Source organism: Coccinella septempunctata, chromosome 2 (assembly GCF_907165205.1).
Source record: "Coccinella septempunctata chromosome 2, icCocSept1.1, whole genome shotgun sequence".
Taxonomy (NCBI): Eukaryota; Metazoa; Arthropoda; class Insecta; order Coleoptera; family Coccinellidae; genus Coccinella; species Coccinella septempunctata.
The window spans coordinates 13656306-13672828 of NC_058190.1; the positions used below are offsets into that span (position 1 = coordinate 13656306).

Genomic DNA, 16523 nt, shown 5'->3' on the forward strand with positions numbered 1-16523 from the left:
AGTGAATACGAGGTATTAATTATGATTTTCTGAATTTCATGACATAACAAGGTTATTCCATGACAATAACACTCCATGGGCGTAGGTGATGTTAAGTCATGGACCTTATAATAATACCATCAAGTATATAGCCAAGCAGTGTTGAATTTCCGCTTTGATTATCAATTTGAACGAGCGTGAAAAAACTTCTTACTTTACGTCAGTGCTTTCCTAATTTTTTTGATTAATCAGAATCAACTGACTATTGAAGTTAGTTTTTTGGAAACTTCATACGCCACTGTTGAAACGGAAATATAAGTCGCCAATATTTCTCCTCTATTCCGGTCAAATTGAAATGACTCCTTCCTGTTATTCTATATTCTAAGGGCTCAATCGAAATAGTCATTTGTTTGGTTGCTGTACAGATACGATTATATTCAACATGATTTATTCGAAATTTTGGTAATATATTTACAAAAATTATGACTAGATTTTTGCGACATTAATTCGAAGTGTTTTTAATCATTCATCAATCACTGAGTCCAGTTTCATGTCATTAACATCTGTGCATTCTTCATCGTCCTCTTCTCCTCCTCCGATGGATCTCCAGGTTGAGGGCAAACACTGGCAGTAGGATTTTTCCGCCAGTAGACGGTATACTCGTTTGCGTAAAACAACCATTACCAGAAATATCAGGAGACCTTGTAGCGAATTAATTGTGTCGGTTATTTTCCTAGAAAAAATTTTAACATGAATGAATCAATTCGAAGTTCCCTAACTCTGGTGAGTAATAAGTAAGTAAGTAATCATGATACTGCTCAAACAAAATATATGGGTACTGCCCAGAATTTTAAGCGTACTTGTAACAATTCGGGGTGGTCTTTTGAAAACGAAACAGACGAGATAACAGGTGGAATTACCTTATTTCGAAAAAATGCTCCAGCACGTCTATTTTTGACCAACTTCTAAGATAAAATTTGAAACCGTATCGCTTCAACCCTTATTATAGATACAACCTCAATCCCTAAATTTCGAATAGGACAGATAGGCTATGTAATACCCCATTTGGAAAGCTTGACTTCTGCACGTAGAATTTTTTGTCATTTAATCTATTCGCTTTCGAAATATTCACACCGTTTTTTTCCCCTTCAAGTATGTTGTTTAGATCAATCGAATTTTTAATCATTTACTCTGTAATTTTGATTACAAATCTGCTGTACGATTTTCGAACAATAAAAAAATTATTTCAGTTTTTTCTGCCAATGAATAAACTATTTTTACCTTGATTGTTAGTAAGAAACAAACGTTAACCCTCTAATACCTAAGTCCGCCTTGAGACTGGTTGCATATAAGTGGATAAAAAATTATTCTGCCCATGTCCGCCTTCAGTATAGGTTCATTTTGTGAGTATACATGTAAATCAGTTAACTATTTGCGAAAAAAAGATGTAGATTATATAAGCTAATTTGAAACTATACGGAAATAATTTTAAAAAGGAAAAAAAAACTTGGGCATTAGAGGGTTAATTTTTCCATAACTGGTGAATGGCAGTTAACGATTATTATCGAAACCATATAATAAATTTCTGAAAAGTTGATTGATTCACACAATATAAATCGGACTGGCGGAAATCTACACTTTCAGTATACCATGGAGTACGTGTCGACATCGATGGTGAGTAGTCATGTTTGTTTCAGCTGGTCAGTATCACATAACTCAACCGAACGATGCCGACTGAATGAAGCAGAGGACCTGTTGTTGGAAGCTAATGGCGGCATCGAAGTAATAAATAAATCAATGCGACATCTGGCGTTGCACGACCTAACCTTTCTCATACATGGCTACTCAAAAGTAGCGAGCGATCCTCGCTTAAACCGGACGTTTTTCTGTAATCTGGATTGTGTGTGCTTATATATGCAAAATTTTCTTTGTGTACTTAATTCTTCTATTTTTTTCATTGTATCTGTGAATTTTACGTTCATAGACATTTTGAAATGTTGACGTTTTCTATAACATTTGTAATATGTGGTCAAATGAAAATAAAGTTATCTATCTATTTTAAAAATTGAGCGAAGCCTCCCTCCGACCTTTCTCTTGTCGACGTTCCTGACCAGCTACGGATGGCCATGTATAGTACCTCAATACGGCGGTGCGCTAATTGACCGAAGAAGCAGCCCTACTCTCAGTGTACTCTGTTGTAGTAACTTCTCATTGTTCTCATTTAGATTATCGTAACCTCTTTAACTGTTCACCTCATCAAAGTTATATTCTTTCGAGTCTTCTCAGTCAATTTTGGAGTTAATTTGTTCAATCCAAAAGGTAACGTAATCATTGTCTCCTCAAAATTATTAATTTAACCATTTTTATGTTTTTTTCATTCTGATGAAATGTGCAAGATAATTTTTCGAGACAACTCTGATGTTCACTTCCTACGTACATATGACTAATTACTGTTGTCGAGTTTTAGATGAATGAATCCTCATGTTCATAAGTAGTTTTCTTTCAGAACAAGATGAACTTCTCAAATATGGTTCAACGATCAGTGGTAAGCTATAATACTGGTTGACAGTCTCTCGTCTTGGTTCCACCCTGGAAGGTCTGCTCTGGTTATCGTGCACACTCAATTCTTACCTATGATCTACTCATTATACTTTATACTTTCATTGATACATTCCTATATTCATTCATCGTGCTCGATATACATGTTAGTTTTCAGCCTTTTGATCTTCTCGAAACCAACGATTAGTGGTTTCCCTCATTAGTACTCACGATTTGTACTTCTCATAATTTATCAATTGTAGGTACCTTCTATCTTTCTGATGGACGTTCAAATCTCTTGACTTATAAGCTGTCCGTCTCTGTAAATGTTGTATTCATTGATTTTTGCACTCTTCAAGACGTTATGTATATTAATTATAATATTTTTGCTCTTCTCAGATTAATTATTCTGGCTCTTCCCATTTAATTATAGTCAGATAGAAGAAATAACCCCTCCGCTCGTTGCGCAGACAAACGCTCATTACGAAAAATAATGCTTTTCCCAACTGGTTGCACAAATAACTACATTTTCACGTTCATTTGGTTCAATTGGTTCTGTATCACATGAAAATGATCATTCTGCATTAGTTAAAAACTATCATGTTTGATAAAAGTGGGAATATATTGAATTTACTGAAGAATTGATTTCGAAAGAATCAATTAGGTACATATTTAGTTTTTCTCATTTTGAATAATATTTTTTTCATAGAAAAAAAATTTTTTTTTTCTGCAAGCGTGCGCGTTCAACCTTTTTCCCACACGCATTTCAAGTTGCAAAGAGTCACTTTCTCAAAGGGTGCGGGAAAAACGCCTGCTATTTTAATTTTGGATTAGCAGGGGTTTTTTCCGCACGCAAATATTATAGAGTAAATTAAATTCTATCATTTCTCTATGCACAGAACGTCAACGATGAAAAACCCATAGTAACGACATGCAGAATTACGTATGTCATTATATATGAATTAATAAAATGAGATATGATCTGTTTCGTGAAATGGATATATTTATATATTTCAAGCGCTTGTAGAAAAAATATTGTTCCTAACTCTTGCGGAAAGTGTCTTGCCCGCACTCAACTGCTTACCCGAACTCTGCTTCGCATCGTTCGGGCAACGGCAGTTTCGTGCGGGCAAGTATCACTTTCCGCACTTGATAGGAAAATAACTATTCTGTCATTGCACCTGGTTTGTCAGGAGTGGTGATCTCGCTATTTTGCCTTTTATGGGAATTCTATTAAAAACCAGAATAGTTTCCCTTTTGTGTCTGTGTTTTCCTGGAAAACGACGAAGGTATCTCCACAGCGATACATAGTGCGTGGCATTAATCGAAAGAAGGGAAATTATTTTGTTCAATATCATCGAATGTTCCAAAGTTCCAATGATAATGACTGGGCCTGGTTTTTTTTGCCTTTTGTACTTACCATACGATTGATGGATGCTTATGTTCAAAAGCTGCAGAAAGTACTTCGAAGATCCATGAAATCCCCATTACAAAGAACATTTTGAAACACAACGACAACCTGAAAAATTAAGAAATGGTTCTCAAATATGTGGTGTTGCGCCGAAAATTCAACGGGTTAGATAGATATGAAGATATCATGAGTCTTTCAACAAAAAATTTTGATAATATCGAGGAAGCATTGGTTGCAATATGTGCGTTGAAAGAAACCTCCGTCAAAGCCATAACATTACCAACTTACTACATGTATTGCAGGTATATCAAGTTTGGGCAGAAAAGTGCCATTTATGATTCACCAGATTCAATCGAATTGTTGATAGTATACAAATTACATTACGTAGGTACTGATATGGTCCAGTTTCCTTTGAAATTTGATAGAAGTAATTTTTTACATAATCTAATCAAACATATATTCTTATATGAATGTTATTAGTATTCATTCAGTTATAGGCATACTAGATCAAAAAGGTTTCTCAGCTGGAAAAATTGTTTTTGTTTAGTTAAGTTTCAAAGATTATTATTGAATTGCATATAGAAAAATCTATGTGTGTGTATATATCAAAAATTGATAGTTACTTAGGCCGGTCACTCACGTACAGTTTTATCATTCAATTTGTTCCTTTAATTCGAGCAGGTCCGACGATTTGCCCGTTCTCGGTTTACTTTTGGCAATTTTATACCAAGAAGAATAAAAAGACAAAGCGTGGTGCAAGAAGTGTCTGCAAAAAGGAAATTTATCTTCGCACATAAACTTGTTAAAACAGTTAGGGGAGGGACCATTAGATTTTCTCAATTATTTGCGCATGACTCAACCAGTACGGTATACCAAAATTACTAGAGTTGGTTTCTCCTTTGATTGTGAAAAAAGATACACACATATGAAAAATTTCACATTTCTCAGTAAACTGTAGATACAGGGTGGGCAAAATTCGATGGGATTGAATGGCAGCTCTGTATCCGTAAGAGCTAGGGAAAAATGGATGGCACGTTTCCGACCTCGATTTGCCAAAACCGCATCCCTGCATCTTCTTTTGTTTTCAAGTTATAGGTGAAAACTCATTTTTCGGCTCTTCCTATGGGTGCCTCTATTTCGTAATGTTTCAGTGATATCGAAAAACAAACGTTACATTCTATAGATACTTTTTTATGTAGAATGCCATTGGCGTAGTCAAAGATTTTTTGCAGTCCGCCACTTCGGATATATATCTAGTGATAACTTTAATTTTTTCAAATATTAACCTTTTATTATTTTTACAAATTCCAGTTCCATATTATTTTCTGATTCAGAATATAATATATAATTTACGTCTCCAATTGTTCTTCCAATGAAAAAAACTCCAAAACTTGTGTGGACAAGTTTGCAAATCATTTTCATTGAAAAGTTGATAATGAACTTTATGCTTCTATATTGTGTTCAGATATTAATATTCTTAAAACTTCGTAGATTTCAAAGAATAATAAATCTCATATTATTACTAATATGAGAGACTTTGAAGATCACTTTCATTCCGGATTATATTTAAAAAAGGACGAAAAATTTTCCAGTATGGAATGCATTACTTACAGAAAATTTTGTAAACCTGAATTCAAATGAATAAATATGTTCCTAAACCTTTTCAACTAAGTAGTCGGTATTCTCAATACTAGTACTACAGCCTTTTCAAATACTTTCACAAATAAAGACGGCTGTGTTAGTACTAGTTTAGGTAAATATGAAGTAGTCATGGAAATTCTCGTAATTTTTTCCTTTTCCGAAAATCCGGACAAAAAATGACCTTCGAAGTCTCTCATAACCTGACACATCAGAGCAGCATAAAGTTCAATATCAAATTATCAATGAGAATAACCTGCCAACTTGACCGAACTTTTTTTTGAGTCGTTTCTATTGGAAAAACAATTAGATTCACGTCGTATATTATACAGGGTGTTCCTAAATTGAACGTACAAACGAAAAGGGGAGATTCCTTAAGTAAGTTTAAGGAAAAAAAGATACGACAAACTACAAGAGAGCGAACAGTTTAGTATAAGAACAAAGCTTCTTTTCACATTTTTTCAAATTAACAGTTGCTCACCAAAAAAAAATTTCTGCAGAAGAACAGGTGGCAGTGTTCCAGAAAAAATATCACCCTGTAGATCTTCTATCGAAATTGCCATGTCACGTGGTGAGAACTCTAAAATGTAATATATATGCCAAATTTCAGTTGAATATCTTGTGAAGTGTAGATAGTATGAGAAAAAAAAACTTGAAAAAAATTCAAACTTCAACACTCTGTATCTCGAAAACGAAACGTTTGCGACCCCACGTTTATGGGACTTTTTTTTCTTAAACTCACTTAAGAAATCTTCCCTTTTCGTTTGTACGTTCAATTTAGGAACACCCTGTATATTCCGAAACGTACAGTTTCAACTGTCAGTTTTAATTGTACAGTTAAAACTGTCAGTAGAAACTGACAAAACCAAAGTAAAGGAAGTGTACATGGACAAAGTGCTATAACAAACAAGACAGTGAGTAAAACTGAAAAGGACCATATTTATTAGAATAGGCCAGTTAAGTCTCTCTGAGAGTATCGGGAAATTCTGAATTGATATTGACAATTAGAGTTTTTATGTTTTTGATTATTTTCTTTTACTAAATTTATATTTAAACTAAGATAAGGAATCATTGAAATATAGTAAACGGACTCTTATAGTACCTACCTATATATCTGCGGGTAAACCTAATTTTTATTAGGCAAAAATACATCGAGAAGGGAAATCTTTCGTTTTTTAGTCAAAATCTTTTAAAATTTTTAATTCTCCACATTTTTCGCAGACTTGGCAACCTATGATAAATGAAAAGACTTGAAGATATCCTCACCTGTATCTTATTATTTTTATCCTCTTTCCATCGTATTGTTGAATTTCCTTCCACAATGCATATATTGTTAAGAAGAAGAATATAATATTGAGGGATAGCAATAGAGAAATCGGTACATACATGTAGACGAAAGAAGCTTCTAGAGCTGAAATACAAGAAATATGATCGATTATAATTGGTAAACATTTTGGATACAAACAATTCAAAAACATTCATTTAATCCCAATGAATAATAAAGAAAAATTTTATTTAAAAGTTTAAAAATTTTCAGTTAAACCATGACTATATACTATTATATATTGCAAAGCCCACTGTGATGTTGAAATCATTTATAAACACCTTTACTTTGGTTGTTTCGATTATTGAGGTAATAATAATTTTCGAAAAAGTACCTAATATATTTGTTTTCAGAAAATATTTGTCTTCTTGATGCTCCTCGTATTACAGACAAGAACTTAAATGCTGTTATTATGCTTTGGAAAAACATAGGGGGCGCCAGGCGCCGAAAATTCCCTTGACCAGGGCGCCTTCAGTGATACTAAGGCCGGCCCTGTACACAGGTACAATCAGAATTAACTTTCGCATAAAGAATAAGTATATTCGATAAAATTCGGATGAACTGATTTCTTTGGACATCATTAATTAATTATTATAATCTATTAATTTCCCACAACCCATAAGTAAAAGGAAAAACTTACTTCCGAACCAGCATATCGATTCTTCAGCCATTCTTGGGTGGGTGTATATATATAAGTTTGAAACTTGGGAAAAACAGACTACAATCAGTAATATAAGGGGACAGCCACAACTATAAAAGTGATAAATTGATTTCCAATGATTTATATTCGCGAATATCCTCGGTTGACTGAAAAAAACAATTAGTTTATAATTAATGGTTACACAAGTATTCTTAGGCCCAGTTGTTCAGTTCGGGATTAAAGTTGATCCTCGATTTCTAGATTAATTTCGACATTTCAGTTCAGTTCTGTCAGGTTAATCTAGGATCATCTTAAATCTCGGCTTAATCCTGAACTAAACAACCGGGCCTCAATAAAATAATCATGCACAAGTTCATTTCGATTAGTGATGCCCACATCGAGATAGAATAGAGAGGAGACGCTATGACATTCAATAGTGCTAAAAAAAAACGGTACCACTAGGCGTGGCTAAGTCTGGGACCAATATGGCGGATAACACAGGGTCGGATTAAGTAAACTTTCAATGAGATGTATAGGTATTTTCTTGAAAGTGAGCAGCCAAACAAAGTTTTTGAGAAATCTTAATCAAATTTGACAATATTTACTAGTATTATACCCAGATGAACAAGAGGGAAATAATAAAGATTTGTGAAAATAAATGATTTATTGGCCTTTAAACAAAATAATTTTATTATTATAATGCCTCATACTAATTTTTTCATTTCGCTTTTCTTTCATTAAATATGTCATTCTCACATTAATATATTTATAAACAACACTTTTAATTGATAAATATCTGTGACTATCAAGTACAGATTGGTTTAAACTATGTACAAGTAAATCTAAGAATACATTTGTGTTGGTGAATTCTCTCAGTATTCTGTTTGTTGAAACATCGAGTGAGATGTTCAAACCAGCAGAGGAAACATAATTTTTCAATTCCTTCTCCGTCTGCATGCAAATCCAAATAACATCTTTAGATGGATATTGCAGACCTTTTTTATTTTTTAGATCAATGAAGGAATACAAAAATGAATCTTTTTCATCACTAATTAGTGATTGAAAACATTGTTCACAAACTATTGTTTTTTTCAAATAATACACAACATATCCTGCCATGTAAGTTATGATATATTTAGCGTATGGTGACGTTAAATCTGGTAAATATTCATGATCATTTTCATTGCCTTCAGTCTGAAACGTATTTACATCAGCACCATACACCAAATATTCACTTGATGTTATGTTGATTTGATGAACAGGATTGCATTTTAAAATAGTAAGTTCTTCAAGAGGTATACAATTTCCTCTGAAGCTGTCACGTACTTCCACATGCACTAGTAATTTTTTATATGCAGACTGAAATTGCCTGGCAGTAGGATTATTATTATGCCCTCCATGGGAGCGGATTGAGCAAAAAAACAATTCTAAACTATCTTGTGACACCTTATACATAGGTAAAAATTTGAGTCTTTCATCCTTGCTGATCAAATGATTGTACAAAAATTTAGTACTTTGTATACATATTTTTAGTCCTAAAAATCCAGTGTGTCGATTACTCTCTAACATCAATGGACCATTTGCACATGTTTTCAGCCCACTAATATATGCATCTGCCCTGTCCAAAAAACTCGAAATTTTGGAAAAATTATTTTTCGAAAGTGGTTTTTTGAAGTTACATTGTAGAAGATTTCTTGAATTTAAAATATCAAATAAATTATTCATGACTTCTATGAATTCAATAGTGGCACTTGCATCCTTGAAAGTTTCCAAGAATAATACCTCTCTACAAAACTTCATAGCAGTTGCTACACTTTCACTGAAAACTTGAGTAGCAAGTCGAACCTTCATTTTCTGCTTGAAGAAGTTGATATGTCCTGCCCTCAATTTATTAGCCAGATGAAATGACTCCTCTTGTTGTAACTCATGTAGCTGCTTGAAATACCTCCATTCAATCAGTTCATTTTGACCATTCACTAATGATAATTTTTCTCCCAGTGTGTTACGTACTAACTTTATCATATGTGAAGGATCTAAAAACACAACCACCTCTTGGTCACATGAAGGGTGTTTGAAATTTGTTTTCAAACAATTATATTTTAATTTCGAACCCAATCGATTTGCCATTGTTATATTAGCTGGAGCACCATCAAATGTCAGACTCACAACATTTACTCCCACTTCAAAACACTTTTTTAGGCATTCAAGAACTAAACCTTTTTTTTGTTCCGAATTTATACCTGCTATTAAAAAATATCCAACTGGTATTTTCCAATTGGCATTTATAGCATTCAGCAAAAAAACTAAGGATTCCTTAGCTAGAATATTTTCTTGTGAACCCGTTCCCATGTCCACGTATCCGAAAGCTTTACCTTGGCTAGCTACCCATTCTTCATGTTGACGAATTGCCATTTCATCAATTATGAGTGAGCATATAATGTTACCTGAAGTACTGGCTTTCATACGTAAAGCATCAAACGCTTCTTTTGTAAAACCAGGTAAACCATTTATGCTCTGATACCATCGAGAAATGGTTCGGGTGTGAGGTAGACATGTATTGAAAGTTTTTCTCACATACTTGTAAGCAGCAGAGGAATAATAATGAAGTGTTAAGGCAAACACCTTCAGTTCCTCTGAATATTGTTTTGGTAAGGCTTTGTTGCCACTCTTCTTATACTGTCGGAGATAAAACTCCTGAGGGCCTCCTAATCTTGAAATTACTTCCAAGTTTTCTTCGTCCATGAATTTTTTTTTCTGCAAACCCCTTATTATTGCCGACATACTTGATATTTTTTTTTCCTTTCGTGCAATTTTTCTTCTCAATAAATTAAGTTTTTGTTTTCTTCTTTCACTAATTCTTTCAGATCGTTGGAGTTTTGCGAGTAGTTTTCTCTTCCTGGGAGAATTCTCTATAAGAGAGCTCATTTTTTTTGAAGTTCTTGGTGAATCGTCAGATTTTTGTTTACTAGTTTCAATAGTTGGTAGAGCAGATGTGTTTACTACTGCGTCAATAATCTCCGTTGGGGGTGAAATCACAATATTAGAAAGAATTCTTATTTTTGCTGGTCGAACTGCTTCATCCTATAATGGAAAGAAATTTAAGTATATTCCTATACAAAAGCTAGTATATATAAGTGAAATAGTAGTAATAGCCTTTACAAAAAAAGGTAGAATTCCTCATTTTCCTTACTTTCAGGCTTCAGGAAAAATTAAAATTTCACAACAACAAATTACTTCCTCAAAATCAATCATCATATAAACGTGTAGGTATTTTTCATACCTACCTCATATATTGTGGGAACCGCATTTCGTTGCAAACGAACTAAGCTTTGTGATGTCCGATCAAAACATTCTGCTGTGAAATGTTTGGAACAAAGCACCGCATAATTCGAAGGCTGCCAGGTTCCTCTGTCAACAAATTTCACCCAAGATATACGTCTTGCCGGGTCTTTAGGAAATCTGTTAAAATAAATTTAATCGAATATCAAATAAACAGTTTTAATTCATACGATAATAATATACATTACTATCAGATTATCAAGATAGAAATGAAAGAATTACGAATACGGATCTGTTTATTACTCATTCTCACCTATGAAATATTATTCCTGCGATTTTCTTTTTATCAACCTCGTCTCTGCTGGAACAACTGCGTAGAGCACATGACACCATTTTATTGTCCAATATAAATCAGAAACTAGAACGCAATTTTGAAGATTTTAACAAAATTGAACTCTTAAAAACGCAAAACTGACAGAAAATTCATGAATGTCAAAGTCTCGTACCAATATGGCGGATCTGATACCATTTAAGTGAATTAATGACTTCTCTCTATTATTCTATCTCGATGGATGCCCACGAGACGAGACTTTACTGTAGTCTCGTCTCGTTCCGCCTATAAGATCTCGTCTCATAGGCTCCGAGTCTGGTCTCGTCTCGAGTCTCGTTCGAGAGTCTCGTAAAAGCCTCGTGGTCTCGTCGTTGATAACATTTTTTTTTAAAGCGGAATATTTAAATCTAATGATTATATCGCATATTCTAGTTTATCTACCGAGTAATTATTTCCAATTATTTGCCTTTGGAAGTATAATTATAATATTATATGAAATTTATTTATTGGTTGTTGTACTTGTTTCAAGACCTATACAAGTAAATGAAGCAAAAACTTCCGTCTATCGTTCAGTATCAGAAATCAAATATCTAATTATACTTCTTTTAAATCTGGTGAATGAATCGAGTGCTTCCCGGAGCAGATTTTCGGCCTCATTCGACATATTCTGAAGTTGAAGTCTTTTATATCTTTTCACACATTGAATTTTAAACCGGTGTGAAAACAGCCGAATGAGATAGCAGAATTTGACCTTGAATTCGTCGTACGCCAAAATTGTCTTCCAAAATATCTAACTCGATCCGTAGAGTGTCCACAAATTCCAGGCTGGCATTTTACAATCTGAAGAGTGTCAGATCTCTCTTTTCCAAGTTGAAAGACAGAACTGGGACTCTTGATCGTTCTAATGTGGTGTACAAGATTCCCTGCTCAGGTTGTAATAGATGCTATATAGGACAGACGAAACAATTGCTCTCAAGTAGGGTCAGGTAACATAAAAATGATTGCCATGAGAAGTTCAGAGATAAAGAAGGTAAAACAGCACTGGCTTTGCACTCTTTCAGTACAGGACATCAATTCGACTTCCAGCAGATTTCAGTTTTGGATGGGGAGAAAAACTAAATGAAAAGAAATTTAAGCGAGATGATACATATTAATTTGCACGATACCGTCAATCATAGGAGTGATACTCAGGGATTACACCAATCTTATAATAATTTGATTTCCTTGTTCAGACAATTCAAGTGCCGTTAAGATGAACTACTGTTTAGTAGTTGTTTTGATTGATCGTTTGTGCGTCAGATGCGTGACATTGTATCTACCGTCATCCGTGTGTTATTGTTTTCTTGCGCTGTGTTATCTATGGAGAGTAGAGAGAAGGAGAACGATCGCTGCTTTGAGACCACAGATTTTTTGTCCCCTAAAATATGTACCAATATGGTAGTTCATGCTTTTGCCAACAGGCGCGCTGGCCATCACGAGAGTGCGAAATTTTGATTTACACGAATCAAATTGTAGTTGGCTCGTTGGCTGAGTGAACTGTTTCCCTGGTGACAGATGATAGGAATATTATTATTTTCGATTTTTAATAAGAGAACAACATATGACCATGGTGAAATGTTGAAGCGTGCGCTAGTATAAGAGTGTTTTGGCATCGGAAAGAAAAGGAGAAGAGATAAAATTTCCGAGAGCATTTTTGAGAGAAAATTGAAAAAAACCTTATCTCAAGAATCGACTCCGAATCAATTTGTGTGTCAAGTGCACTTTTGCGATGAAGATATCAAAAAGATGATGGATTCATTATAAACGAAATCGAAATTGTCATCCCTCGTGAGAAGTTGACTCTTCTGAATAAGAATATCTAACCAATAAAACTACATGGTTCAGAAGAGAATATTCTTGAAGAATTTTGTTGGCATAACATAATATATGGTTTATATCGGTTCTCAGCTGAGTATTGGCAACAGAATCTACTCCAATACCTGAGTGATAAATCTGAGACTGTTACCTTTTGTTGTCTTGATGTGTACTACGCCTTACTTCGGATTTATATAATTTTGACGATTACGGTAAACCAACTAACATAGCTGCTTTCAATAAACAATGATAAACAAAAGTAGGTACAATTCTTTTGTTCAGTGATTTCTTTTGAATTTCATTGATTTCGACTTGCATTTTATTGCATATAATTCAGAGAACTCATATTTAATATAGATTTGAAGAAAGGTATTTGAAAAATCATCAGAAAAACCACGATGACACATAACCTAAAATAAAATGAAGGCTGTTCATTTCAAATCATTGAACTAGTTCAATGTTTCAAATTGACGCTTGAATCCCCACCCCTTATCGACACCCGCTTTAATCGCAGCGACACCTATCCTACGTTTCCTGTTTTCGGGGACACATTTTTAGTACGTCGATAGTTCTCCTTCTCTCTACTCTCCATAGTGTTATCCTAGATGCTATGTATCAGAGTTCTTAGGATTGTTTTATTCATTGACTGTTGTTTTGAGTAAAGGTAGTTCACTTCTACTTCCTGCATATACTATGATTTTTATATATATTTTAAACAACTAACAAAACTAGGTAAGATGCAGCTTTAATAATTTGTTTGTGTTCTCGTTTCTATTATTCCTGTCTCAATTTTTAGTCTCGAGAAAGTCGAAATATATCGACGAAACGTCGACTTTGTTTTAAAAAAGTTGTTATTATTCAGTCCTAAACCCGTGAATATCCCCTGAACATTTTTATTTGACATTTCTCCAATAATAACTTTTTCCATTAATACTATCACTTTCCCATCTAGTAACTAGATAACTCATATATTACAACACACACGTCGCTCTCTATGTTTTTTTTTCATATTGCTGATAGATGCGACATTAGGATGTAAGGTTTGAAAAGATGAGGGGAGGGGATCCGAACCAGCTCATCTCGTTCTGAAATTCAATTTGAAAACACAGAAATTTATAAGTATTCAACAATATTGTTTGAAAAAACTTCTAATGACGAAAACCGCAATTACTACATACGCAGGAGCATTTCTTTCTCTAACAATTTTCGATTATTATTCTCTCAGATACTGGGAGAGAAAACCCACAGAAAGTTTCAGCTTTCAAATTATATTCTTCAACAAAAGTACTTTTATGTTCATCTTAATTTTTTTTTGTGTGAATATATGATCTTGAGTACTTCTTCCTCTAATGAACCCGCTTTGTGCCTCGTCTAGGGATTTCTCTTCATGTGCTCTCAGTGGCTGTTCGAGTATCGATTCATACACCTTCAACGCAGTATTCATTAATGTTATCCCTCTGTAATTACTACATTCTTTTTTATCTCCGCTCTTATAGATAGGAACAATCAAAGCCCTCCTCCAGTCCTCCGGTATTTCTTTCTCGTTCCACGCTTTCTGACAGATCACTCTGAAAATTTCTCTACCGATATTCCCCATATTTTTCATCATCTCTGGTGCTATCAGATCATATCCAGCTGATTTTCCACTTTTCAACTTATTTAGCGCTTCGTTAATTTCCTCTATACTTATATAAGTATATATTATATATTGATAATTGAGAAAATAAGGAAAAACAAAAGGACTGCCTATTTTGTGTTTATAGATTTGGTCAAGGCTTTCGATAAGGTCAGAAGAAAGAAGCTGTGGGAAATACTAAAGAAGCGTGGTGTTGACTCGGGAATGTTGCAGTCGATCCAGAGTATTTACAAGAGAAATGTTAACTTTGTCATAAGGCAAAACATGAGATCAGCAGAATTTGAAACAAGGGATGGACTGAGGCAGGGGGGAACACTCAGCCCTCTGCTGTTTATAATATTCTTGGATGAAATTATAAAAGAATGCAAGGAAAATATGTCTAAATTGTTTGTAGGACACTGGAGGATGGAGAGGATAGAGATATCAGAATGTGCGTTTGCAGATGATGTGGTGCTGATGTCGGGAAGTAAGAGGGGAATACAGAAAAATGTGGATATCTGGTATGAAACATTGAAAAAGTATGGTATGGAAATCAATAGAAAGAAGACAAAAATACTAAGAGTTTCAGAGGAGGAGGATGAAGTGAGGGTGGAAATAGAGGGAGAGGTGATACAGCAGGTAGAACAGTTCATCTACTTGGGGGTCAGTATCGATAGGAGGGGAAATCAGGAAGGAGAGTTGAATGATAGAATAGAAAAGACCAGCAAACTTTACCACGCCATGAATAAGAACTTCATCAGGAAGAGAGAAATAGCCGAGAAAAATAAGATGATGGTGTACAAGACAGTTATTAGACCAGTGCTAACATATGGATGCGAAACCTGGACAACAACCCTGAGAGAGAAGAGTCGATTGCAGGCTATGGAGATGAAAATTTTGAGAGGAATAAAGGGGGTGACCAGGAGAGACAGGTGGAGGAATGAAGAAGTCAGAAGTCAGTTGAGGGTGGAATCACTGAATGATTATATCGGGGAGAGACAGTTGGGTTGGTGGGGACATTTACAACGGATGGGAATAAATAGACAAGTAAGACGCATTTGGGAGGCAAGGCAAAAGTGGAGACGAAACCTAGAAGAGGAAGACCACATCTAACATGGATGGATAGCGTTAAAAAAGAGGTGAACCGGAGAAGAAAAAGTGTGGAAGAGGCCAAAGTGCTAACAGTAGATAGAAAACAATGGAAGGAATTTATTAAGAGTGTTTATTCAATCAATAATTGAAAAATTGAATTACATATACCGATTGTGAAATTGTACTGCAAGGATAACCCATACACCGCAAGGTAATTTGGGATAATGATTATATATATATATTAATTTTTTTACCGTCATCGTAATGGAAGTTCTTTGCAAAAATCCTGTTAGAAAAAACAACACGAAGGAAGCTCCATAATTATTTCTAGAGTTCGTTTTCAACAGCCGAAAATTCTCTAGAGAATTTACTCGTGAATTCATGCACCCTGAATTCTCTGCAGTTACATACGTACTTTCGGTAGAATTCAGTGTTTAGTGGCATTCAAAATAATTTCTACCGTTTTCTTGCTTTTCTGAAGAGGATTCTCCAGACAATTTTCGGCTGTTACAAGCGATCTTTAGAGTAACCGATCATTTGCTCGAAACAAAATAACTTCATTTTAGGTACTCACGTTGTAGTTCTCCATATGTGGAAGGAGTAAGTGTTCAGCCAAAAGAATGCGTAGAGAAAACAGAAGTACAATGAGTAGGCAAAGAAATGGCAGACAAATCTGGATGCTTCATCGCTCAAACGATTAACTCCCATGATAACAAATCCAAAAGCTAATCCTAAAACGGAATGGACAACACATAAGCCCTGAAAAGTTTCAAATTATTTCATTTATATTAAACTGGGAGGAAAACTTCAACATCTGTTCCT

At 34.5% G+C, this 16523-nt stretch overlaps 1 protein-coding gene across 2 annotated transcripts in view; it reads right to left on the minus strand.

The window, feature by feature from the left end:
• Positions 1 to 410: 410 nt before the first annotated feature.
• LOC123307342 (G-protein coupled receptor Mth2-like) overlaps positions 411 to 16523 on the minus strand; it is a 63483-nt gene continuing 47370 nt past the window's right edge. For both annotated transcript variants that reach the window (XM_044889604.1, XM_044889605.1), the window contains exons 4-8: positions 16276 to 16460; positions 7531 to 7697; positions 6833 to 6977; positions 3938 to 4036; positions 411 to 712 (exon numbers count right to left, since the gene is read on the minus strand). In XM_044889604.1, the coding sequence (XP_044745539.1) occupies positions 502 to 712; positions 3938 to 4036; positions 6833 to 6977; positions 7531 to 7697; positions 16276 to 16460 (807 nt within the window). In that variant the 3' untranslated portion in view covers positions 411 to 501. The remainder of the gene's footprint in view (positions 713 to 3937; positions 4037 to 6832; positions 6978 to 7530; positions 7698 to 16275; positions 16461 to 16523) is intronic.